The sequence below is a fragment of the Wyeomyia smithii genome, chromosome 2, assembly GCF_029784165.1.
Source record: "Wyeomyia smithii strain HCP4-BCI-WySm-NY-G18 chromosome 2, ASM2978416v1, whole genome shotgun sequence".
Taxonomy (NCBI): Eukaryota; Metazoa; Arthropoda; class Insecta; order Diptera; family Culicidae; genus Wyeomyia; species Wyeomyia smithii.
The window spans coordinates 1,568,370-1,594,256 of NC_073695.1; the positions used below are offsets into that span (position 1 = coordinate 1,568,370).

General features: G+C 38.7%; 3 protein-coding genes across 19 annotated transcripts in view; 2 read left to right on the forward strand and 1 right to left on the reverse strand.

Annotated features, from left to right (window-relative positions):
• The window catches only part of LOC129725280 (mucin-17-like), a 147,156-nt gene extending 141,185 nt beyond the window's left edge, over positions 1–5,971 (forward strand). For 14 of the 16 annotated variants that reach the window (XM_055680884.1, XM_055680887.1, XM_055680880.1 and 11 more), the window contains 3 exons: positions 5,009–5,023; positions 5,330–5,568; positions 5,628–5,971. In XM_055680884.1, the coding sequence (XP_055536859.1) occupies positions 5,009–5,023; positions 5,330–5,568; positions 5,628–5,760 (387 nt within the window). In that variant the 3' untranslated portion in view covers positions 5,761–5,971. The remainder of the gene's footprint in view (positions 1–5,008; positions 5,024–5,329; positions 5,569–5,627) is intronic. The other 2 variants (XM_055680885.1, XM_055680888.1) reach the window with 1 other exon arrangement.
• On the reverse strand, positions 5,828–6,626 carry LOC129725281 (uncharacterized). Of its 2 annotated transcripts, XM_055680899.1 has the most exons (4): positions 6,409–6,626; positions 6,209–6,346; positions 6,046–6,147; positions 5,828–5,983 (listed from the first exon to the last, which is right to left on the reverse strand). In XM_055680899.1, the coding sequence occupies exons 1-3, from the start codon at positions 6,544–6,546 to the stop codon at positions 6,067–6,069; spliced, it is 357 nt and encodes a 118-aa protein (XP_055536874.1). In that variant the 5' UTR covers positions 6,547–6,626; the 3' UTR covers positions 5,828–5,983; positions 6,046–6,066. The 2 variants fall into 2 exon arrangements, with proteins under 2 accessions (XP_055536874.1, XP_055536873.1); XM_055680898.1 differs by having other exon boundaries at positions 5,828–6,147; positions 6,409–6,624.
• Positions 6,627–19,260: 12,634 nt separating this feature from the next.
• Positions 19,261–21,155, forward strand: LOC129722269 (transcription factor grauzone-like). Its single transcript, XM_055675592.1, has 3 exons — positions 19,261–19,689; positions 19,745–20,833; positions 20,908–21,155. Exons 1-3 carry the CDS (start codon positions 19,549–19,551, stop codon positions 21,085–21,087), a joined length of 1,410 nt encoding a protein of 469 aa, XP_055531567.1. The 5' UTR covers positions 19,261–19,548; the 3' UTR covers positions 21,088–21,155.
• Positions 21,156–25,887: the final 4,732 nt, after the last annotated feature.

The window sequence follows — 25,887 nt, forward strand, 5'->3', positions numbered from 1 at the left end:
CAGTCGACAGTATGAGCGCGAAAATACCGCAACTGTGGTCCGATTGGTGCGTACGTTTGTAATGTCTGAGAAGAACCGGCCGTCGACGAGAACATGGTCAATTTGGTATGCTGTACGTTGGTCAGGTGATCTCCAGGTGATTTTGTGGATATCCTTTCGGTAAAAGAAGGTACTTCGGACTGACAGTTCTCGAGAAGCTGCGAAGTTGACGCATTGCTGGCCGATCACCGGCTTGTATATGTCTTCCCTACCGATCTGAGCGTTCATGTCCCTGATGACGATCTTGATATCTTTACGCGGGCAGCTATTGTAGAGTTTCTCCAGCTATGCATAGAACGCTTCTTTCTCTACATCGGGTCTTCCTTCGTGAGGCAGCACACATTGAGGATAGTGTAGTTATAGAACCGGCCTTTACTCTCAACCATGCTTGGATTCGCTCTTTTGCTCTTTGAATGCTCATTAGGCTATATTTTGTCATGGAGGCAGAATTCGAATAAGTCATATATGAAGCAATTGTAGAGACACTGTTTCTTCACTATTTGTCTGAACATTGTAATGTTAAAATTGCTATAGTTCCATAGCCAGAGTTGTTTTATTTTCGTAGGTACCAAAAGAGCAGATCTTCCGGATTTACAAGCTTGCTCTGACTTTCACGCTGCACTTATGGCAATTTCAACAATACAATGTTAGGACAAATTGTAGAGATAGAGTATCTCTACTAGTACTTTATATATGATTTGTTCGAATTCTGCCTCCTTGACAAAATATAGCCTAATGAGTATTCAAAGAGCGAAACCAAGCATGCTCTCAACAAACATAACCTGTCGCTGATCGCCTGCCACTTGATCACACGACTTTTCACTATAAAGCTCATTGGTTGTGCCGCCGCTCTGAAAGTACTGTGCTCTGTAACCACAAATCCTCCGTACCTTCTCTCTTTTCCGGTAAAGCTCCTGAAGCGCAACGATGTTGAAGTGGTGAGGTGCTAGCTGATCTGGTTGCCACTCGGGGTGTTCACTGCCGTGAGATGACAAAGTGACGTAAGTGCCACTTTCTCGAATATGAGTTTTCAATGCCAATTTGTTCATTATTCGAAGACCTATCTTTTGGTATCTTCCTTTTCGTTGTTACTTATTCGTACGAAGCATAAAATCAAAAAAACAAAGTGACGTTGGCACACATTTCCATACAAAAGAAGATTTATTTCGTTTTTGGGCCGTACTGAAAAACTGATCTCTTGGATCTACGTCACAATGTCATCTCACGGCAGTTCAGCGATCTACAATTCCATGTATCGAGCTTCCAATCGTCATCCTCATTTCTTCGCTAAGATCGTTACCGATTGTTCCGGTTCGTATTCAATATTTAAATTGCTTGGAGTATTGACGAGGCTGTCGTCATTCGGGTGTAGCTGGCGAGACACTGCATTTCATAATTCGGCCGTCCGCTCCAGTTAAGACGCTGTTTGAGCCGCCTCTAACATGTAGAACAGACGCTCAGGTAAGCTGTCCTTCTAGGAGAACTGATGAAGGAAGGTTCTTTGGTTTTCGGCCACCATACTAATGAAGCGTAGGTCAGTTTTGGACGTATAATCGATTGATTGCCGCTATAGCATTTTCGTCTGGTTTCTTCGAATGACAGTTCTTCTGCATGTGCTTGGCAGTACAATGGCCACATTTCAGCTGCCGGTTGCTTTTGGCGAACAAATTCAAAGACTTCATGCGTTGTGAATCCAATGAGAATTGACTTGGCCTTTCTGTCGGTTTGGTTTTACTTCGTGACAGCATCGTCTACCACTGAAGCTGGTTCTGTCAGCACAGATGAAGCTCGGAAACACCGATTTTCGAAATTCAGTCCAGTCAGCTGCGGGGTGCGTTCCTTTGAACCTCTACGATGACTTTCCAAAGTTTTACTTGAGCTTGAGCTTGAGCTTGATTGATCACCACCGGTTGCCACTTCGTTACTGATCAGGATCGATTGGAGTTGTAAATCGAATTTAGTGATTCCTGCTTGGGATTTAGCTTTTCGATGTGCATCTCCAATAACCCCTGCATGCTGATCAGTACCGACGCCTGCCGGTCCAGAACGTAGATCAAAGGAAGGAAGGAAAGGGGTGTTAGTTCGATACTTGTTGTTACTAGAGGCCGGATATACTCCTGCACACTCCACAAGCACCACGGGTATAGGAATTTTGTGTTAGTTGTTTGTCGCGTTTCTTCTCTACATACGATAAAACTCTTGGCGGTATTTATGGGCCCTCGTCCACTAAGATATTTTTCGCGAACCTATCTTCTATGTATCTAAGACGTTTTGTTTCATTGATTTTAGGAGTACGACGGGAATAACGAGCTTTGTACTAATAGAGGAACTGACCGACCCTTCCAATTTTGAACCCGACGTGCACGCACTTTCCCGAGGTTAGTGGTGCGACCTTCGATATATGAACTCACGAAAGCGCGCCAGGTGCCAACATGTTTGAAACCTCATCATATTTGCAGTGACGGGATACAAGCGAATCGTGGAGGTTAAGTAATTTCGGTTACCTTACGTATCGCACGACTCTACGCGTTTCTGCTCATGACCACCTTAATTTACCCATTCACGAATCAATGAGTAGCTTTATTTCGTAAGACGTTAAACTTTATTCGGAAACTGTAAGCCGACCGCAATTTTAGAGGATATAAGATCTACAACGCGTTTTTCTCTTGTAATATAATTTGGAATGAGCTAAGTATCCTAATGAATTCAAAAACTGGCAAATTTACATGCATCCAAAGCCCTTAAAATTCAAAAACAAGAAATTGCATCCAACAAGATTTAAACATTATTGAATGAAAAAAAAAATTCAAGTGTATCAACATTTGTCCAAAAGCTAGGAAAATCATAAAAATAATAGGGTTAAATATGGTTAAATGACCGTAACCGATCAGAACTCTTCATGACAGACGAAGCACTTAGATATTTGTCGCGTGTGAATGATAGATGATCACACTCTATTGTAAAACTATCAATTCGATCTTGTGAAAGTTAGCGTGTTCAAAGATTTATAGTAGCATATGAATATAGTAAAACCTACGACACGCTGAACCGCATCCGAGCCAATCTCCGCTTTTCAACCACATCAAGAAGTTCAATTTACTACCCCATGAAAACCAAAAAAATCTGTATTATTTCCAGAAAATCTGCAATCTGCATGCAGATATCTGTATGAAAAATACGCAAGAAATCTGTATAAAAGCAGACAAATCTATATATGTGGCATCACTGGTCACAACTGAAATGATCTGCTATAATTTAGAACCAAACTGCATCGCCCGAAGGCAAACAAAGCCACCAATAAAGACAAGTGACTTTTCACCTACGCACACTAGGAAACGCGTAAACCCGTGTAAAGTTGCTTTTGTTTCCTCCAAACTGTAAATCATCGCATCTCGTTGCTTCGACTTTTCTCACTTTTTAACATTCTTAGTCGATTATGTTCAGCAGCTTCTTCCGATTTCTGATCACGAATTAAGAAATTCATACAGAAACAAGTTTAAAACATATAATGAGTGTTCAACTGAATATTTGTCCACCTGCTAAAAACATAGCATTGCAAACAAAACAGCTATTTGTAAATATTTTCCTCAACTATTGGCACTAACACATTCGTACGTAAAAAGGTCTATAGCTGTCAAACGCAAGTGCGCGACGTCACCGTGCGATGGTCTATTTGCTGAACACACATTCTCATGTCAGCCTACTGCAACTTGCAAGTTGATGCAACGTAAAAAAAATCATGAACACATGAACGCGCTACCCAACACACACAGCAAGTGATCGAGAGAGAAAGAATCAGAAAATCGGCATCTTCGAAGGTGCCTCTGCGGTCGTAAGCAGCACAAAAGGCAGAAAAAAAAACAAATTCTCTCTCGCTCACATGCCGTTCAAATCGAATGGAAGAAAAGCTGTGTGCGTTAACATAGGTAGTCACAATTTCACTCTGATCCCGTTTCAAACACGACGTGAAATATCACCAAAACCAATACTTAGCTTCTGTTTCCTGTCTCTCCAGTTGCATTCTGCGAGCCAGCAGCAGGAACCACAAATGCAAGAAAGCTTTGCACTTCGCTGCGCGCAAAGCTCAGCGGAAGATAAAAAAACACACAAACCCAATCGATGTCAGTGGAGAGGACGTGTTGAACCTCATTCCTTTTTTACGGTTTCCACTCTCTTTTCACTAACACTACCGTTCACTTGGTAAAAATCAAAACGTACACGAATGGCGAACTATATCTTCTGTGCCAATTTACACTGCATAATCACTTCCATTTTTGATCTTATAATTTTCACTCCACTCTAACTAATTTGTATCTTACACACGCGACACCCGATATACTTGAAAATTTACAACCTTTCATGACCTCTAGTGCGAAAATACACGTGAATTTTATTAGAAATTTACGGACCGATTCAATGTACGTTTGTTTTACTGGCCATGTTGCACGTCCTCCGATGACTTTCCAAAGTTTTACTTGGACAGACAAAGACGAATTCAGATAAATGTTGACGAACAAGAATATTTTATTGAAAAACGCCCTAACGCCTTCTGCATGAGTGCTTTTCAGCTTCTCAGAAACAGCTTGGCAGTGCCTACTTTTTTTAAAATGCTTATTATATAAACATAACAATGATGAGCGGAAGAACTTTAAACTAGAATATTAAAATTTACCTAAAAAGATTGAAAATAATTGCCAGCAGCTTCCTTATCGTACGAGTGAATAAATGTGTATTTAGGTTGTAGAACTGTAGAAGATCAAGCATCAAATGTGCATGCACACAGATTTTTCTGCTGCCTTCTTCGATCCGGAACGGATTTTATCTAATGTGTGCGAGAAAGTGTGCGCTTACCGGCTTTGTTGAGTATTATTTTTGATAACTGCCTTTTTTGATTTTTTCACGCCTTCAATGCTAAATGTTTTCAATACCGTGATATTTCAACAAACAATAAAATAAAAATACTGTGTAGGTCAAGCTACGGAAGGTAATTTTTCATTTTTTTTGTTCGATTTTTGCTTATTTACGCAATTTTGGTCGATGGATTGTTCACCCTAAATTCGGACACGTCTAGACTAACATAAAACGAACGAAGCACGGAACAACACAACAAATAATACACACTGCATTATGGTCTCCTGTTGTCACTAAACGCTTGAACCAACAACAAAAAAAAGCCAGACTGAGAAGAAATCTCCCGTCACTTCATTACCGCTTGTTAGGCCCTTTGTTCAATGTTTATTCCGCCATCCCTAAATACCACAGTAATATGCTATTTTTATACCCCTCCAAGGACTTCATTCGTCAATCAGCGAATCTGATTTATGAGGAAAGCCAGCTGGAGCCGCAAAATGGAGTGGACAAAAATCGTCGAATGTGCCAAAGCACCAGCAGCATCAGCGCGGCCGAAGAGATTCGTGAAATTCGCCGACTAAACTTGGATGCTTACAATCAGCAAACTTTCGTACCCATGGCTCCCGGCCACAGTATCACGGCTCGCAGTTTGTCCAAGCAGATTCGCGACGAGTTAAAGTGAGAGTTTATTTATCTTATTGATTTTGCGACCGATTAATCGACATTTTCATTTGCAGAACCAATGCCACAGACGATCACAAGGTGCATGGTGGTGGCCATGCCAGCCCGGAAAGACCCAGCAGTCCCGTGTTCGAACCTGGGCATCTCCGCAGCAGTATTCAGTTCTTTGAAAACCTAAAGAACAAATAGTTCACCGCTCGTCCAGGGGACAACTTACTCCGAAGTGCCATTATTATTCCTATGAAATGATACCAAATTTTACAGTCTAAGGGTCGTTGGCCGCTTGCAAGTATGTATTTATTTCCCAATCCAATTTTTCGCTCCAAACTACGTACCTAAAATCTGAGCTGTAGAGGTTAAGCCGCTTCAAAAGCAATCGTTTTCTACTTTGGTCAAATTTTGTGCTTTTGTTCTAGAAGTATCAAACATAATCATTCCTATCATTAATAAAATCGCAGCATTGAAATTCTTTACGTCCGAACATTTTCCGCAACCTTAACCCCGAGTTCTACTCAACCGCAGCATAAAGCAAGCTCTAAACGAGTTCAGTCGAACGTCGATTTCGCCTTCCTCCAGCTGAAATCCGAAAATAAAAAATCAATACGAGCAGCAGCAATAACAGTTAAAATTTTCGTACCTCATCAAATCGGTAAATTTCCTGATAGCACGAGGGCGAAACGCACTCCCTTACGCATCGTGTCTTCTGGATTCCCTCGTAAGTGGAACACCGTGGGCTCTGATCGCACGCCGATTCGTATTCACGGAAGGCCAGTTCCTGAAATATTTCAACCCACAATTCACCGGTCAAATAAGAATAAAAACTTCGTCTTGGCTTACGTTTTTACTCGTTTCCTTGTAATCATACTCAGGAAATTGAAACACAACTTTTTCGTTCTCGCAGCGGACAAAAGGCAGCACAATTATCACCAGCAGTAAAGTTCGTTCAAGCATTTCGGCGAAACCAAAATAAATCATTTTACACAGGTAGGCTACTAAAATGAAGAACGTTTCCAGTTGTCGCTATCAAAAATGCGTCACTGCGCATGATTGCTGCCGAATGTCCCTAACGCCATGGACGTAGCCCAGCCGTAGGCTTTGGATGCGTTGGGCAGTTACTCCCCACTCCCATCCGATATATGTGTTAGGAAGCTCAGATGTTAAGGAATTATCGCTGAGCTGACAAATCTTCTATATACATAATAAAAATAAGTTGGAGTCCGCCAATCACGATTTAACTCAAGAGCGTGAAAATTTGTATGTAGGGGAAGGTTATTATGCTGGTTTGAGATTCAAATTTCTGCATAAATCAAGATCAAGCAAATGGAACCAAATTTGGCATGTGGAAGTTTTTAGAAGCTAGAAATAGTCATTCCAATATCATGGGTCAGCATAATTGTGATTTAAAATCAACGATAAAAAATCGAAAAAAATTAAACCTTCGTATATTAACTAATTTGCGGTAAATACATTAAAGCTTGAGTAGAATATATATTTCCGTTCTTACACAACTTATTCAATCAAAATTCACAAAATGATGTGCTCATCCAATTCCTACTATTGTGGGCAACTTCTTGACTTTCCCAGTACTAAAATTTGGATTTTCACCGCTGTCAAAAAAGGTGGATGAACTTAAATAAAAACTAATTCAATTAAGCCACATTCATTGTGAACTAACAAAAAATATTGAACATTTGAGAAAGGTCCGTTACTGGCTTCCCAACAAAGCTTTCTTATGATGCCGAAACAAGAGCGCTGTACGGTCTTCAAGTCCGCTTTTCGAATGCATCTCTTAGTTCTACTGATCAACTGTTCGCAATTCGTTGATATCCAGTTATTTTTGCCCAGAAGGAACTCAAAATCCCAAAAAAATCTTCGATTGGACTATTGGACTCAAAAAGCTGGCCAAAAGTCCGACATACAAAATACATGATTTCCATTATTTTTTATTGATTTCAGTTGAAACATACCCTCATGCTATCCCAGAACAAAGATAACTAGAACAAGATACCTAACTTCCATATTTTTCATACATTTTGAACACGACCGATTTCCGACGGTTAGTGCTGCCATCTGGTGACTTAAATTCTCATAAAATTGTCACTATGCGCAAAACCAATTTATCGTGCATAGTCCGTCATTGATTGTTGAGCTATAAGACAAGACGTGACAGCTGGCTTCTTATTATTCTTTTCGTAACGGCCGTCATCCCCGTCGAAATTTTTTTGAACGTTCCATACCGTTAATGCCAGAATGATTATTTTTAACAACTTCTGCAGGTCAATGAAAATAAAACAAATTAAAATTGCAATATATAGGCGAATAATACCCAATTCTTATTTATTATTTTATGTTCAATAAAGCATACTTCTATTAGCAAATTTTTTCTTCCTAAGTTTCTTGGTACCCAAATTATTTCTTTCTAAGTTTCTTGGACTTCAACCGAAATAGTAATAAACGATTAATCAATGCATTTTTAAAGTTATAACAGTGAAATACATTACTCGGTAATATCATGTACCTTGCATACTTTTGCATCATTATTTATGAACAATTATAATAGCTAAATTATGACTCTCCAGCATCACTGCTTTACAGTGAAAAGTAACCTCGTTGTATTTTCTACGTGACGATTGCGTCATCGAATTCAGCCAATCAGCAGCCGGTTCAAATTGGTTGAATGTAACGGTGACCAGCTGTCACGACTTGTCTTAGGTTGAGCTGATCAAGATTGTATACACGCTGCTTTATTTTAACTCTAATTTGATTAGGATCTACTCAGTTTGGTATTCTTATGCAAAATGTCAAAAAGTGGGTTATCGGGTACTTGATAATTGAGTAACATTTACCCAAATTTTCATAATTACCATGTTTACTCAGTTTTGAGTTATTATCCATGATGTTTACTCACCCCTGAGTATATGTATATGTCAAAAGTTTTCAACAGCGATATTATCTGTTTCCGAAGAACAATTGGTGTCGCTTTTTATTCGTTTGCTAGCAGTAAGTATTTGATCTTTATCAAATCAATAGTTTCCTAATCAATTACATTACAAACAACATGTAACAATATTCCATAACAATTTCAGCCCAACATCATTATTGCAGAGGATTTGAAAACATAAAAAACATCTCTTCAAAATGAACAACCGCATGTTGTGTGTCCTGCGATGCCGTTTTAGGTCGGGCTTTTATTCGTGATAATGAACGGAAACATTTGTATCGATGTGCAGTGCCCAATACATGCAATCGATACAATTTAAATCCTTCGCAGTGTTTGGTGACGGATGATGACGGATTTTCTGGTGTGCGTACTGTACAAAAACATGAGCCACAGTTCACGGGCAACTGTGAACCGGGTCGTTGCCGCATTATATAAAGACACGTGAATGATTTAAAACTTGTATAATGTTTCGATGAAAAATAAATCTATGATTTTGATGGTTCTGAATTTATTTTATTTATTGAGTCGAATTTACAAAAACCAGAATTGTACATAATGCTGTTTAAAAGCATTAAAAACATCCAAGTATTTTCCGAGTGAATGGCATCATTTACGAAAAATACAGCAGGGATCATCGAGGTGAGTGAGTAGGAAGAGTAAGAAGCCAGATGTCTCCCCTTAGGTTTAGCTAGCACATAACTTGTTCTTCCATAAGGAACCATTCCAATATTACATAACGCGGAATTTGGCAATTTTCAATACCCACCCACACCCACGTAACGCAATTTTACATGTTTGCCTCACGCAATGTAACGCTTCGCTGAATACCCCCCACCCCTGAGCGCGTTATGTATTATATGAATGATCCCTAATGTTTTTGGAGTTTTACGTCATCACTGTTAACAGATAAAGCCCTTTAAACCCTAGATTCAAACCATTTCCGTAACTTTATATATTCCATTGCGGCTAGTCAACAAGTTAAATGTCAGATCAACTGTCAGTGAACAAACAACAATCATCACTAGGGATGGAAAATGTCGACTAAAATGGCTATCGATAAATTCCCTAATGCCATCGATAACTATCGATAATTATCGATAGTTTGACAACTAGAACCAGATGAAGAAAAACAACAAAATGTTGCTCCCGTTGTCAGAGATGCCAGATATACAGACAAATCTGTATTATACAGACTTTTTGTGTTGCGATACAGACACGCATAAGCCTACAGATTTTATACAGACATTTAGTATAATACAGATATTACACAGATATCTGATATTCTACATAATGGTTTTACCAGTATACACAAAAAAAACGAACACAAAAACCAAAAGTCACTGTAGCCGTTGCTGGAAAAAGTGAACTAGGAACTGAACACTTTGCTGAACATATTAATCTTGCGTTTTTGAGAGTGAAATCATGACAACGGGAATCGAGTCAGGCTATCGGGGTTTTTATCGGCCCCGTGGGCACTAATCTGCCTGTTTCGCCCCCAGTAACAAACAGCTGATTGTCTCGATCGATTGCCATGCAGGTTATATTGGTGAAAAGACCGTTTGTTCTATTCGGAGCAATATCCAACGATGAAGAATTGCTTAAAATGTCCCAAACCTTGAAGGTACTATTTTTATAACCGCGAGACTTCTGCCATCATGTATCAGTTTAGCTACATTATGACGAACGACGATTTTTATCACGGGAAAGACTCTTACTTCTATGTGTTACTTAGATTTAAAAGATAAATTAGTTATCGATTAATCGACCAACTATGATAGACTCGAAAAAGAACAATCAAAACAAGCAATAAAACAAAACAATCTGACAGGTCGACAAATAATTAGGTATCAATGTATCGGTAACTTTTTTTCGCAGCGGTATACAGACTTATACAGACATTTTTATGGATTATACAGACTTGGCCATCTTCGCCATAAAAATACCCAGATTAGGCAGTTCGGCAATTTTATGATGGATTTTATGATTTTGAGATTATCAGGCAACCAGAAGTGGTCATCTGGATTGAAAATTGAGTTCTAGGTCGGATTCTGGCCACTGGGTATAATCCAGGTTTCAAGAACCCATATTGATTGGTATTAGGCCATTCATTGGATGCCTCTCAGAAACGATCAGTAATATAAACTGCGTTAAAGAATTCCAATTTCACTGATAAGATCATTCAAATTAATGTATGAGGAACAACATTTAATTATACATTATTTGAAATCTACTGACTAACGTTGACTTAAAGAATCTGAATATTATATAAGTACAAATATATAAGTACAATTATATAAGTACAAATATATAAGTACAAATATAAGTACAAATATATAAGTACAAATCGATTATACCACAATCAAAAACAAATTCGCATCATATAGTTGAAAGAATTTAATGTTATTTGCATGTATATGTGTTAATTTATATTCATATCGTCGGTTTCGTGCAACACTGGCACAACTCAAAAAACATAGTTTCGAAAACGCGTTTGAAAATTTGCGTCAAAAATTTATTTTTGGGTTTTCAAGAAAACTTTGAAGTGTAAGATTACCAATCCTTATTTAACACCTTTGGGTCTATTAAGCACATATTACGTGCTCACGTTGTCCAAGTTAAAACCTTATTTTCACTAACTTTATGAAGAAATTCCGATTTGTGCAGCAAGCACTTTTACTCATAACTCTGGAATTTTTGTGATTTTCGGAATGGGATTTCGTGTGATGAAACTTAACAGTATTTGGCATCGTTTGCCATCAAAAACTCAAAAATGCAAAATTTTGAGTTGTGCCAGTGTTGCACGAAGCCGATGATATGTTAAATTTTAAATGTTCGGTATAGTTGTGCTGTTGGCTACCAAAATTTTTTTGTTTAGAATGAATAACAAATCCAGCAGAAATAATCAAGGTGTATTTTTTAAGTGTTGGAGTAAATCTATTTTAACAAATTATAAGTTCAAAGGAGAAAGGCTGGGTCTCACCGCTAGGTGGATTAATTTAGGTTTCTCTGTTAATAGTGATGGCGTAGAAGTCAAAAAACAATGTCCAAAAATTAATGTTCGGTATATTTTTTTCAAGAAATTTTCACAAGTTATGACAGTTTACGACCTACCTGCATCGTTAAACAATGCAAAATACCGTTAAAATGGCGTTTGCTCGTTGACCGAGATATACGCCAAAACCCCAACACGTGCTTCTGTTTGCCTTTTTTTCGTTACTAATACAGACAAATGTCTTCTTCTTCCTCACCTTTGTATACCTCATTGCACCGGGGCACCCGATTTTTGCTTTATTAACCTCGGCAAGAGTGGAAAACTTAGCTGTAAAGTGTGCTCATAGCGGTTATCAGGAAGTTCTGATGGTGGGCTTTATTTTAAATGATGCGCTGATAATTCTTGATTCTTCCGGAAAGTTTCATGTTTGAGAACTAAACATTCGTACACAATATTATTATTTTTCGGATGGCGGTACCGTACAGTCGCCCACATGGATACTGAAAAAAAATTTTTCACCTTTCAGCAGTCATGTCTTGGCGTTGTCGTCAGTTGATTTTGACGTTAAGTATACATCATATTAACAGTGTATAAATTAGTTCGACTTTTGCTCACGCGCAGCGACAATAATGTCCGATGAATTCTGCAAGAGTCAGGTATCTTGTTCTAGTCATCTTTGCCCAGAACCCATCGGTGCCTAATTACATACACCAAACGGTTATATTCCAGAGTTATTTCACAGGTAATTGATCAGTTTGAAACATACATGCTATTTTTCGGGTGGCATGTAAAATTGAAAAATTTTATCAAATTTTTTTTTCTCTCACAGGACCTAATGTACAACATAAGGAGAAGGTTTTGCAATATTCGAAACGTTAAATGCATAAAATAATCCCAGATTGTTTACGAAAAAAGTGACAGTGAAAGCCGACCGCGAAAAATCCATAATATTGTATAATTAATTTTATGATTTAGTAACCTTCCGGGCAAGTCCCGTCAAAACTTTTTTTATTAACAGGAAGGTCAAAGCCCACTTAATATATACGGATAGAAAAATCTTCCTCCTGGTTCCTCTTTTTTATTTTATTGACATTTTGATAAATGAAGATTTATATGAAAATTGTTGAAACTTCGTCATAGATCATGTGTAAAAAGACGCTAAAAATGCAGCAAGCGAATTTAAAGTAATTTTCATATCATTGGATTTTATATTGGAGGTGTGTCATGACGTGACGTACTTTTCCTGGTAGGGGTCATTAATGTGTGACAAAACGTGAAAATGAATTTTGATCAAAATTTGCGTGACGTACTTAATGGATGTCATCTTGTTTTGTACTTTCTCTAGTTTTATTGGTTGATTATACGAACATAACACGTTTTTGATGTAAATAGATCCTATTACTACCAAAATAGAGCGAATTGGACTTTTGGCCAGCTTAATGGTTCAAATACTCCTATGTGCGACACTGAAGTGCATTTGTTGGGTAGCGTTTTGAGGTACAAATGCACGCAAAAGTTCAAGCTTACATCAACCGATGTGTCCTCTTAAAACGCACATTAAATGTCCTGGCTTTGCACAACAAATGTGTCAAAAGGATAACGCAACAGAATATGTATACTACACACAAAATCGTAGTATTTCGGTTGACTTCGGCTTTGGGAAAACGATCAGTTTTTGGGCGCTCAAAAAACCGCTGGTTACTTTTGCCAGTAACGTGGAACCGAATGCATATGGAAAAAAAAACCCAAGTCGTCGTTAAATGCAAGATATTTCAAACAAATCCAATATCTTTTTAATTGTTATTGATTCGATGTATTTTTGAATGACCGGATTCATGATAGTGAATCGATCAGTTCATATTTGCATTAACCTAGTCAGTACCTAAGAGAATAGTGGCCAAAATGATACCTCGGTTTGCTCCAGGTTTTTTTCTCCAAACGTGATTGGCTGATTTTGACAGCACGCGTGTGTGACAATATTCAAGAGGGGTTTAGCTTGCCGTGTTGCTAAACAGCTGGTGCTCGACCCAATCATTAGATAAGTAAAAGTGAAATATTGTGGACACAATTTTGTTTTCGTTGCGACAAAAAAAAGCAAAAAAAGAATTTGAATGAAGTGTCAAGAGTTTGGTCGTTAAATTTTTTCGATTTCCCAAGGATGCAGAACCTTATCGACAGTGGTTAAAAATATGCGAAAAATCTGAAAAAGATATTCCAAATTTTAAAATCTCACGCAATAGTCGAAAATGCAGTGAAGGTTTTTCTTTTTATTATTATATTGTTTATTTAGTTGTTCGTGGTAACGTGAAATCAAGCTTTTCTTGAAAACAAGCAATTTTCCCCTTGATTTTGCAACAGGAATTAAGTGTTTTGACGAATATTTTTCATTCTGCTCTCTATAAAAAGTCCGGAGAAATCAAAAAAACAAAAAAAAAGTTTGGCAGTGGTAGTATGATGATATAAATATGGACGAAGTTTTGTTGTTTCGTTTTATATGTTGTTTGTAATCTAATTTTCATTGATGTGTTTTTTGTTAAATAAAAATATCAAATAAATAAATTTTTCTAGTTGCACTGGATTTTGCGTAAGGCAGACGAAAATAATGTTCAACCGGGGATATGTTTCATAGCAAAGAAGAAGAGAAAGAAGTCACTTGGCCACTCTTCTCTTAGGTCAGTATACCAAGTAGGGATGGGCGATACTGACGAAAGTATCGATACTTTGGTATCGCGATACTTCAATAAACTTCGATGCCTGGTATCGAAATATCGACTGGAGGAGTATCGATTATCGATGCTTCGATAGTATCGGTATTAGACCTGCAATTTTTTTTTCAAAAATCATTATTTAAAAAGTACCGATACCGGTACTCATTTCTCGCGGTGAGTATCGATGCCAAAATACTCGATGCCGCGACCCTTAGTATCGATACCGTTGTTATCGATGCTAGTATCGCCCATCCCTACTACCAAGATCATCAGTATTGATTACTGCTTGCACTGCTTTAACAAATGAAAATTTATTCAGAAACAAGTTTAAAACATATAATGAGTGTTCAACTGAATTTTTGTCCAGCTTTATAAATATTTTCCTCAACTAGTGGCACTAACACATTCGTACGTAGAAAGGTCTATAGACCATTTTACGAACTGACAGGTGTCACGGATCCTGCTGATATTGATGCTGCTTTTACATGCGTTATGTCAGCGGTTCTTGATGCTGATATTGATGCTGCTTTTACATGCGTTATGTCAGCGGTTCCGAGCTTTCTGCCAAAATTTCATTCATGAATTGAGTTCACAAACGTCTCGTAAAATGGTTATTGCCGCTAGTCGACAATAGCAATACTCAGAGAGAGAGATATGCGAAGAGAATGTAGTGAGCCACACGAACATATCAAAATCTGAGCCAAACGAACAAGAAAGATAACACATTGAAAGGTATTGCAATCAGGTACAAAAAAGGTTATATCCAGCTTTCCACCGCTCTTGGAAATGGCGGATGGATTTGACATTAAATGTAAGTTATCAAACTATAGTTCATTGGATATTTCCATTGAACTAGCACTTTTTGGTTGGATTTAGTATATAATAATACTAGTTCAATGGGAAAATCCATTGAACTATTAGTATGGCAACCTCCATTATGTGTCAAATACATCTAACTAATTTCAGTTAAATGGAAATATCCAATGAACTAGCAGTTTGACAACCTACATGAAATGTCAAATCGATCCGCCATTATCGCTCGTGGAAAGCTGGATTTATTTTCACACGTTTTTCATGTTCTTTTGCTAAACAATGAATTTAGAATGTTTCAAAACTGCTTCATCACAATGATTTTTAACTAGTGGTTCAAAAACCTATTGTATGGTCAACAAAATAATGATCAATTATGGTGAAAATATATAAAATTATACATAAACATAAAATTTAACACCTTCACGGTTTTTGTGGTGCACTTTATTATTCCCCAGGACTTCCACCGTCACCATCAGTTATACGAGTCGAAAGTTGAAAAAGTTAGCAAAGATGACTAGAACAAGATACCTGACTCTTGAGGAAATCATCGGACATGACTGTCGCTGCGCGTGAGCAAAAGTCGAACTAATTTATACACTGTTAATTTGATGTATACTTGACGTCAAAATCAACTGACGACGAGGCTAAGACATGACTGCTGAAAGGTGAAATAATTTTTTTAGTATCCATGTGGACGACTGTACGGTGTTGCCATCCTAAAAATGATAATAATGTGTACGAATGTTTAGTTCATTTTCGGCGCATCATTTAAAATTAAGCGTACCATCAGAACTTCTCGATTACCGCTATGAGCACACTCTACAGCCAAGTTTTCAGAGGTTACTTACAGAGGTTAATAAAGTTAATAAAGCTAATAATTAACGATAAAGCTTCTACAAATATTTCCACCAAAAGCCAAACGCGAAATTTCTAGGTTGATGAGGCAATCATAATAATAACAATAAAACCGCACTAGAAGCACTTGGAAATCGTCTCATATTGTATTGGCAGATGGCATTACCTCCTTAAGAGCGACATCAAGTCATTGCCACATATTCTGTGATATATGAAGACACTCGAGAATTATAAACGCGACTCCCATGTTACCTGGCTGGCGACATATCAAACTTTATGTTTTAGTAGACTGGGACCTGAAAATAAATATATCTCGCCAAACATGTGAAAAGGGCCCATGTGCCATATGTAAACAAACCAAATTTTCTCGTTTTTTGATCAATACAAGCGAAATCTGCTCTTACCAATAAGATTTATTGATAAAAGAATTTACCCTTAATCAAACAATCTTATTTGTACGAGTAGATTAAGCTTGTATTCATTGAAAAACGTGAAATTGTGGCTTGTTTACATATGGCACATGGGCCCTTTTCACATGTTTAGCGAGATATCTCCTCAATATAAACCCCCACTCTGACAGTCGATTTCACACTTTTTTTCGTAGTTGAAAGTGCAAAAAAATATGGCAATACCATTAAGTGCAAAAGAGGGTTGTGTGCAAAGCCACGACCGCAAGGATGAAGTTAGATTACTATCGATGCTGAGATCCGCTGAAACTAGTGCACTATCCATTGCCATGCCACAGCTGGGGCCGCTATCCGCGGCCTGCTGCTGCTAAGGGAAGACTGTAGTTGTCGCTGTCTAGAACTATTATGAGCGGCTTCGATTGAAACAGGCTCTGATATAGGGATGAAAAACCTATCGACAGTAGTAGGAAATCATCGATAACTATTGATAGCCATTTCAGTCGATAATTCCCATCCTTACTTCTATACAGACAAATAGCAAATTTGAAATGGCAAGGTCTATGATTCTGTCGACCGTGCTTGGGAAGCAATCATATTAACGACTAACCAGATCAATCGAATCGCTTCAACAAGGATTGACCATTCTCAATAAATTAGTTGCTTGTCATGATTTGGACTTGATAATTTTTGAATTTTAATTATGCGAAAAATTATTTTCTATGCTGATAATGAAAGCTTTTCGGATGTTGTGCTCATGACTGAAGGAAAAGATAATTCAGTACGTTCTGAGACACGGAGACGAAACCAAATATATATCTGTTCCAAATTTCTTGAATGTGTTAATTGATTTAAGAGAAAATATTAACTCTTCAATTAGGTTTTTATTTCATCCTGAAAAAGAAAATTTGTTGTTTAATACAATGTCTGATGCCGATCACATCTTTGCGTTATCACTGGCAGTGCAAATGAAGTATTCCGGGGGAAAATAAACACTGAAAAGCTTTCCAGAACGTTCTTTTCATTGGAGGCATTTGCTTGTGTGCCTGCTATCGCTCAGAGACAGCATTTCACTAATGCCACACTGCATCAGCTGGCCCTGCTTATATATAGAAGCTGAGACCAACGTCAACCGCTGCGCTATCCCCATTGCCACAGTAGTGGACGCTTCCGTTGTCATTGGTATCCGCTGCGCTGCATCACCTGGTCCTGCTATCGATGCTGAGAGGCGCTCCGCTATCCGTTGCCATACCAAAGCTGTGGCCGTTGTCCGCTGCACTGCTACTGCTGCTGTATCCACTGCTGCTGCTAAGAGAGGACTGCTGTTGTTGCAGTCTAGCATTATAATGAGCGGCTTCGGGTAAAACAGGCTCTTATATAGGCCAAATAGCACATTTAAAATGGCAAGGTCTATGATTCTATCGACCGTGCTTAGGAAACAATCATATAACGACCAATCAGAAACCGAAGTTTTCGTTTTGACAAGGCTTGACTATTTTCAATAGTACAATAGTTTGAAAAATAAATTTACAATTATCTGCATTTGGGAAGAATCTTAGAAGATCTTCCAATCTATTGCTACAAGAACGAAGGAAATCCATCGAATACTAACCGATTTATTAGCATTTGAAATTGGTTTGTAACAAACCTGTTGAGGCATATTGCTTGTGCAAAGAGTACAATTGGGTCAGTACAGATGGGTCAATAAATGAATCATAATCATTGATGGATGACACGTTTGATTTTAAGGATATTAAAGATGCAGATTCTCCGGTAACCCTCAGAAGGTAATACCCCGTTCACACTACACCGCATATCACCTGAAATCAGGCGATTCGTGCTATGGAGGCCAAATCACCAATATTACCTGATATCCCATACAATCGAGCTGTCAACGGATATCACCTCGGCTACATGCTATCGCGGATATCATGTTCGAAAACCAATAATAACCACATTTCAAGCAGTTCGCAACACGGCCAACACACATTTGACGCAACCCTACAAATTTCGCACTCCGCGTTGCATGCGAGAAAAAAGGAAGGAAATATTTTTGCTATTTTCATCCCGCCATGTTGACAACTGCATATGAGAGTTCGCGTTGGTGCGAGCCATCTCGCTGACATCTCTATCCTAATCCCATTGCTCTTGTTGTCTTGTTTTAGATTTGACCTGTTTTTGTTTTCTTCTCTTTTCAATTACCGAAGCAAATGTCAAACCATATCAGTTCACTCTAATGTGAACGCTCGAGGTGATATCCGATATCATCTGGCGATATCAGGTGATATCCAGCGTAGTTTGAACAAGGCATAAAACTATCGCCTGCAGGAGGAATTGTACATAATGCTGTTTAAAAGCATTAAAACATCCAAGTATTTTCCGAGTGAATGGCATCATTTACGAAAAATACAGCAGGGATCATCGAGGTGAGTGAGTAGGAAGAGTAAGAAGCCAGATGTCTCCCCTTAGGTTTAGCTAGCACATAACTTGTTCTTCCATAAGGAACCATTCCAATATTACATAACGCGGAATTTGGCAATTTTCAATACCCACCCACCCCCACGTAACGCAATTTTACATGTTTGCCTCACGCAATGTAACGCTTCGCTGAATACCCCCCACCCCTGAGCGCGTTATGTATTATTTGAATGATCCCTAATGTTTTTGGAGTTTTACGTTATCACTGTTAACAGATAAAGCCCTTTAAACCCTAGATTCAAACCATTTCCGTACCTTTATATATTCCATTGCGGCTAGTCAACAAGTTAAATGTCAGATCAACTGTCAGTGAACAAACAACAATCATCACTAGGGATGGAAAATATCGACTAAAATGGCTATCGATAATTATCGATAAATTCCCTAATGCCATCGATAATTATCGATAGTTTGACAACTAGAACCAGATGAAGAAAAACAACAAAATGTTGCTCCCGTTGTGGACAAGAACAATATTTAAAAGTTTATTCGCACACATAATTCGCACTTAGGCGAAATCTTGTCGTTGTCCGTATAAGGTAGAGTGAGCGAAAATGAGTATCCCTCAATTTTCTAACAATTTTAAAGAGGATTTCCATGTGAAAGCAAACAATCATCGAATTCTCTTTAAACAAAGTCATTGTGGAGTATAAATGCCAATGCGAGGAAAATTTCAATAACTATCGATAACGCGGAAAGCTTAACGATTCTATCGATAGTCGGTAACTATCGATACTATCGATAATTATCGATAGGTTTCCCATCCCTAATCATCACAACAACGCGATGGAATCCAACGAGCAACATTGCAATTTTTGTGGCCAAATTAAAAAGGAACAAAACATTATTAATTCAGTGGATGGTTTCTCGGAACAGTTGTCGACGCTTCGCGTTGAAGAGGTTATTATAAAACACTTTTGGTTCAAGGTATTTTCCGCCTTTGTTTAGAAGAGAACTCCAATTTATAGTGAAAGTTTTTCAGGAAGAAGATACAAAAAATCTTCGAATTTGCGAGGAGTGTTGGAATAAACTGCTGGCATTTCACCTATTTTACTGCCAAGTTGAGCAATTGTTCAAACCTCAGGAACTTAAGATAAAAACTGAAAACAGACCAATATCACCAGAGCCGGAATATCATGATTTTTTGGTGGAATTCGATAGTATTGACATCAAGCGAGAGGAAGAGTTGCAGATCACGGATAGTGCGCTCGCGATTGACGACAAAACCGAAGACAGCAACGCTGATTCGAAAAACACTAATGAAGAAAGCGAGGAGAGCTCGACAGTAACGATTTCCAACGACGACATTCTTCTGCACTGTCGGATGATATGCGAAGTATGCTCAGAGGAATTCGAATCCTTCGGTTTACTTAAACGGCACTACAGCAGAGCACACAATCAGAATGGATACGTGAGGTGCTGTAATTCACGCTTCTCCTATTTAAACCGCCTTAAGGAGCACCTAAGAGTTCACGTTAATCCTGAATCCTTTCAGTGCAGTGATTGCACAAAAAATTTCAAATCTAAGCGAAGTCTTCGCGAACACAGATTATTAATGCACATTCCAGAAGAACAGAAATTGTTTCAGTGTGCACTGTGTTCCAAAAAGTACGCAAAGCAACACCAGCTTAACCAGCATCTTGTTAATCATAAGTTGAAAGACCAATCGCAGGTCGTATTCACGTGTCATCAATGCCAGAAACCGTTTCGCTCGCAAGGATATCTTCGTAACCATGTCCGGAGCGTTCACGTTAATACCAGCGACAAATTTCTGTGCGATATTTGTTCCAAAACTTTTAAAACCGCAGGGGCTCTGAAAGTGCACCTATCGGAACACAGGGATACCGAAAGAGCTCAGTGCACACTTTGCGGTAAATACATGAAAAATACGAATACACTGCGAAAACACCTGGCGCTACATCGGGAGGAAACTATTGAGTGCCAAATATGTGGGAAAAAATCACCCAATTCGCATGCCCTGCGAAAGCACATACAAGATCAGCACACAAAAACGAGATCCCACCAGTGTACGATGTGTGAGAAAGCTTTCAAACGGGCGATTGTATTGAAGGTAGGATGGTTTAACATTGCACTATTTATAGTTGAAATATAAGTTTTTGATACTGATCCGGTTTTAATTTTTAGGAACACATGGCTACTCATACTGGACAACTTTTGTACTCATGCGTGCACTGTGGAAAAGAATTTAAATCATCAGCTAATTTATGTTCTCATCGGAAGAAAAAGCACCCAGAAGAGTGGAGCGAATATCAAAAACAGAAAAATATCGATGGAGTGAAAACTTACAGTATTGTAAATGGGTAAATGAATGTAACAAAAATCTTATAATAAAGACGATTCAGAAATATTTCGATGAAATATTTCATTTGAAACATTTTATTGAAAACATTACAACAGTCTGTACTGGCGCTGTTACTCAAATCATTTTTTTTATTCAAAAAAAGCGTACAATAAATTAAATTGAATTTTATTCTTTATGTTTATTTAGTTGAATCATTTCCTGGTAATGACAAAACATGTGTATGAATGCAGCGTGTAGGCTTGTTTTCCCGATCGATGTCGCAACCGCTGAATTGTTTGTATCGGTCTAAGAAGTCATTTTTGTTTTTCTCTTAGAAAGGTATAGTAATCACTGGCAGAACGAAGGTGTATAAGTGCTCCAAAGGAGTCGAATGGCATATATCACACGACTTAGTTCGACGAGGTGAGCATTTTCTGTATGTGTTTGTATGTGCAACTGGACCGATGGCTGGACCAATTTTCACAAAATTATTCTCAAATGGAACGTCTAGTTGCCTAATAGAACCCTATTCAATTTTATTGTAATCGGAGTTTTAGTTTGCTTGTTATTGATCAAAATGTGAAAATCATGAAAGTTTTCTCAGAAACTGCACAACTGATCTGAACAAAATTGGTTCTAAATGAACGGGCTCCTAAAAACCCTTAACTTTTGAATTTTTTGAAGATTGGATATGAGGTTCGAAAGTTATGGGAAGAAACGTGTTCTGGAGACTGTTTAATCTCACTCATGTTTTTCAGAGATGGCTGGACCGATTTTCACAAAATCAGTATCATACAAAAGGTCTTTTTTTTAAAGGTGGCGGGGAAATCTGCAAACAGACACCTGAGAAGAGAACTCAGGGTGTGGGGATGAGACTAGGGGAGAGATGCTGGGGTAGTTACACTCGCCCAGGCACCTACTGATCCCTGTCCCGACCCACTAAAACCCCTCCAGTCTCCAGCCCTGGTCTTCCCGGAACGACGGTTAAGTATTACGTCGGGGAGTGGCTTTTGTGCGTGATGCACCCTCTTTACTCTTGTAACCTCCTAGCTAACTACCTGGAGACTGGTAATTAGCTACCACTGGCGTGTTGGTGGTTGACCCGCCACACACGTTGCAGCTTCAGAACAATCTGAGAGGCGGCCGCACAGACCGCGTTCCAGATGTCCGGGTCGTCGCACATCCTCCGGACTAGATTGTCCGGAGTAGTGCCAGGCCCGCTCACAGCCATCATGTTGCTCCTCGCTCTTACGAAACGGGGGCATACGAAGAAGACATGCTCAGCAGTCTCCTCCTCCTCCACGCACTCGGGACACATGGGGGACACCGCGTGTCCGAACCTGTGCAGATATTGCCTGAAACAACCATGGCCTGACAGGATTTGTGTCAGGTGGAAGTTCACTTCACCATGTCATCTCCCGACCCAGCCGGATATCTCCGGTATGAGTCGGTGCGTCCATCTGCCCTTTGTGGAGTTGGACCATTCCCGCTGCCAGCGGAGCATCGAGAATGACCTTCTGGTACCTCGTATGCTCCTTGTGTCACGTTGGTCGAAACACTCTCTGTCCTCCTTGATGGCGATGCTGATAGGCATCATGCCGGACAAGACACAGATTGCATCGTATGACACCGTACGATACGCACTCGCAACTCTCAGGCACATGAGCCTGTAGGTACTTTCCAGTTTACCACGGTAACTGTTAGTACCTAGCGCTCTGGACCACACTGGCCCACCATACCTAAGTATGGACGAAACCACGCTGGCAAGAAGTCTTCGCTTGCTGCCATAAACCGCTGAGCTATTGAACATCATACGAGATAGTGCTGCAATAGCCGATGAGGCCCTCTTACAGGCATAGTCGACGTGACTCCCGAACGTGAGCTTGTCGTCCACCATAACCCCCAAGAGCTTCAGGGATCGCTTCGAGGTGATGGTGCAGTCTCCGACTCTGACCACCGCCTGTTGCTCCGATTTACGGTTGTTCACAACCGTGACCTCCGTCTTATGATGCGCGAGCTCCAGTTTCCTGGAGCGCATAATAATACAAAAGGTCTAGTTAAGCCATAAGAGCCTATTGATCGGACTATTACTTTGCCTGTTGTGTTTAAAATACAACAGGCAAAGTTTGGCTGCCCTATAGGTTCCCATTTCATTTGATTATAATCGGACTTATATCTCAACCGATATGTAATAAATTGTAAAAACAACGAAAGTCTATTAGAGATGTAATCTAACTAGTAATCTCTCAAACTTCATAACAATTTGATAAGTGGTTCATAAGTTAGGGAAAGAAAAGAAACTCAAAGACTATTAAAAACTATATTTGATTTGATCAAAATATGTGGCCTCAACATAATTTAAATTTGGTATTGTACTATTTTTGAACGTTCCTGGTATTTCTCGTGAATAAAGTTTTCAAAATTAAGTCATTTATTTTATTTCGCTATTTCTTAACATTACGTCAAATTTCATATTTTGTACTTCAATTATTACTTCGAAAACAACACCAATGTTCTAGAATAAACCTTTTAATGGATTGAAGTGTTCATGTAAATCTGTTTTAACAAATAATAAATTAGAATGAGAAAGGCTGGGTCTGACTGCTAGGTGGATTAATTCGGATTTTTTATTTCTTACAGCATTCATTGGATGCAATTCAATTTTTTTACATATTTCATCACTCAGTCAAATAATTTGTAAAATTTATATACATTAAATCGAACGTGATTTTCAATCAACCCTTTCGGAAGCATAAATAAAAACAAGCAGCTATTATTACTGTCAAATATATCGATTTTATGTTACCGCGCACGATTCTGAAGCATGCTTATCAACCAATGAGAATAAAAGAGAGGTGAGGAGGAGAGTGAAATTTTCTAGTATTAGTAAATGCTTCAAATGTAAACAACTAGATGAACTCAATGGGAAACCCAAATAACTACGTCACTATTTGGCATCAACTATGGGCAGAGGAGGATGAGCAGAGGGGCGCGTGCAAGTGTTAGTAAGTTTCCTCCTCACCTCTCTTTTATACTCATTGCTTATCAACAGTATTTCACAGCATTATACCGGCACTCTGCGATTGGTCCATCACTAGAACGGGTAACCACAGGATCTTCGTTCGTCTTTCGTCTTTGCGCAGAGCTGACGTTAGGAAGACTTTGAGCTTAAGTTTTTTCAACTTGTTAGAAATTATATTTTTCTTTCTGGTCGCATCGGCCTTTGGGAGATAGGAAGTCGTTTTAAATATTTCTAAATTTGATACCTAAAGTCTTTTTGCTAGGACTGTTCCTTTTCGAGTGTAATTAGTAAAAAATCGAGTCATTAATTGAAATTGCGCGTCGCACTAAAGTCGGCCATTTTGTTTGAGGATTGCTAGCCGTAGTAACACAGAAATGCTAACGCGATCGCAAGGGTCAGCGTCTTCAACGTTGGGGGACGCCCGAAATTCAGAAACCCAGTCCACAATAAATGGCGGGAAAAACAGTAACCAAACAACCGGCTCAATAGAAACAGAAGAAAATCCTTCAGACATCTTTTACTTGGAACCAGTTGACTACAACAGTGGGGCTCCAACACACCCACTCGCAGTAGGAAAACTACTGCAAGAGATGGGTCTAAAAGACTGCAAGGAGATAACAAAAATCGGACGTTTCAGATTTAAGGTGCAATTAAACAGAAAAGAAGATTACACAAAACTTCAAAAAACGCGTCTTAAGGATTCTAACTTGAAAATATTCTTACCAAGCTTCAGGAAAGAGACCATTTGTTTCGTTCCAGGAATTCCACTTGATTTTGGCGAAGACGAGTTGTTTGAGAATACGTTCTCAGAATTTCAGGTGAAGTGTGTTGAAAGGATGAAGAGAAGAAACCCACAGGGAAAATTAATGAACACAACAAATAACGGTTCAAGGGAAAAACGTTCCAAGAATGTTCAGAATTTTCGGTTGTGCATTCAGAACGGAACTGTACATTTTTCCAGTTAAGCAGTGTTCCAAGTGCTGGAAACTTGGGCACAAAGCAAACACCTGCAGAGGTAAACCAAAATGCAGTAATTGCGGAAAAAAACATAATCTACATGAGGAGTGCAAAAGTGAATCGCGCTGCATAAATTGTAACAACGGCCATAATGCTTCCAAACGCGATTGCCCGGAAAGAGTCAAAAGAGAGAAAATAGTAAGAGAGATGCTGAGATCAAAAACTACCTATGCCGAAGCCGCCAAAAACCTCTTTTCAACACCGAACCCGTACGAGCTACTGCAGAGAGATGCAGTAGAACCAATGCAAAATTCATACGAGTGGCCAAACAATCAGACATACAGAAAAAATACTAAAAACAGAGACACAAAAAGAGCGGAAGATAATACAATGATACAATCTGTGCAAAAAGAAAATAACCAAATAAATGAGTCACCGACAGCCTATTTGACTAACCCACATAGAGCGACAGAACTTGAGATGTTCATTTCCCAGCTCAGAAAGGACTTACAAAAACATTTCCAGGCTAAGCCATGGTTGGAACCGCTAATAAACCTTCGAGACAATCTAAAAATAAAACTAAACACATCTCGTACAGATATTGAAACAGATCACCTACTAATCGAAATTTTCTCCGAAATAAACCAAATTGTCGAATCACAAACAATGCCGAATAATACCGAGAACGGCATTAGAAATTTCGGAACAAATGGAGAACAAAGTTTTTAAAATACTACAACACAACATAGAAAGTATAAGACCAATGGAGAAAAGAGAAGAACTTTATACGACACTGATTGAAAACAACATAAGCATAGCCATGCTACAAGAAATATGGTTGAAA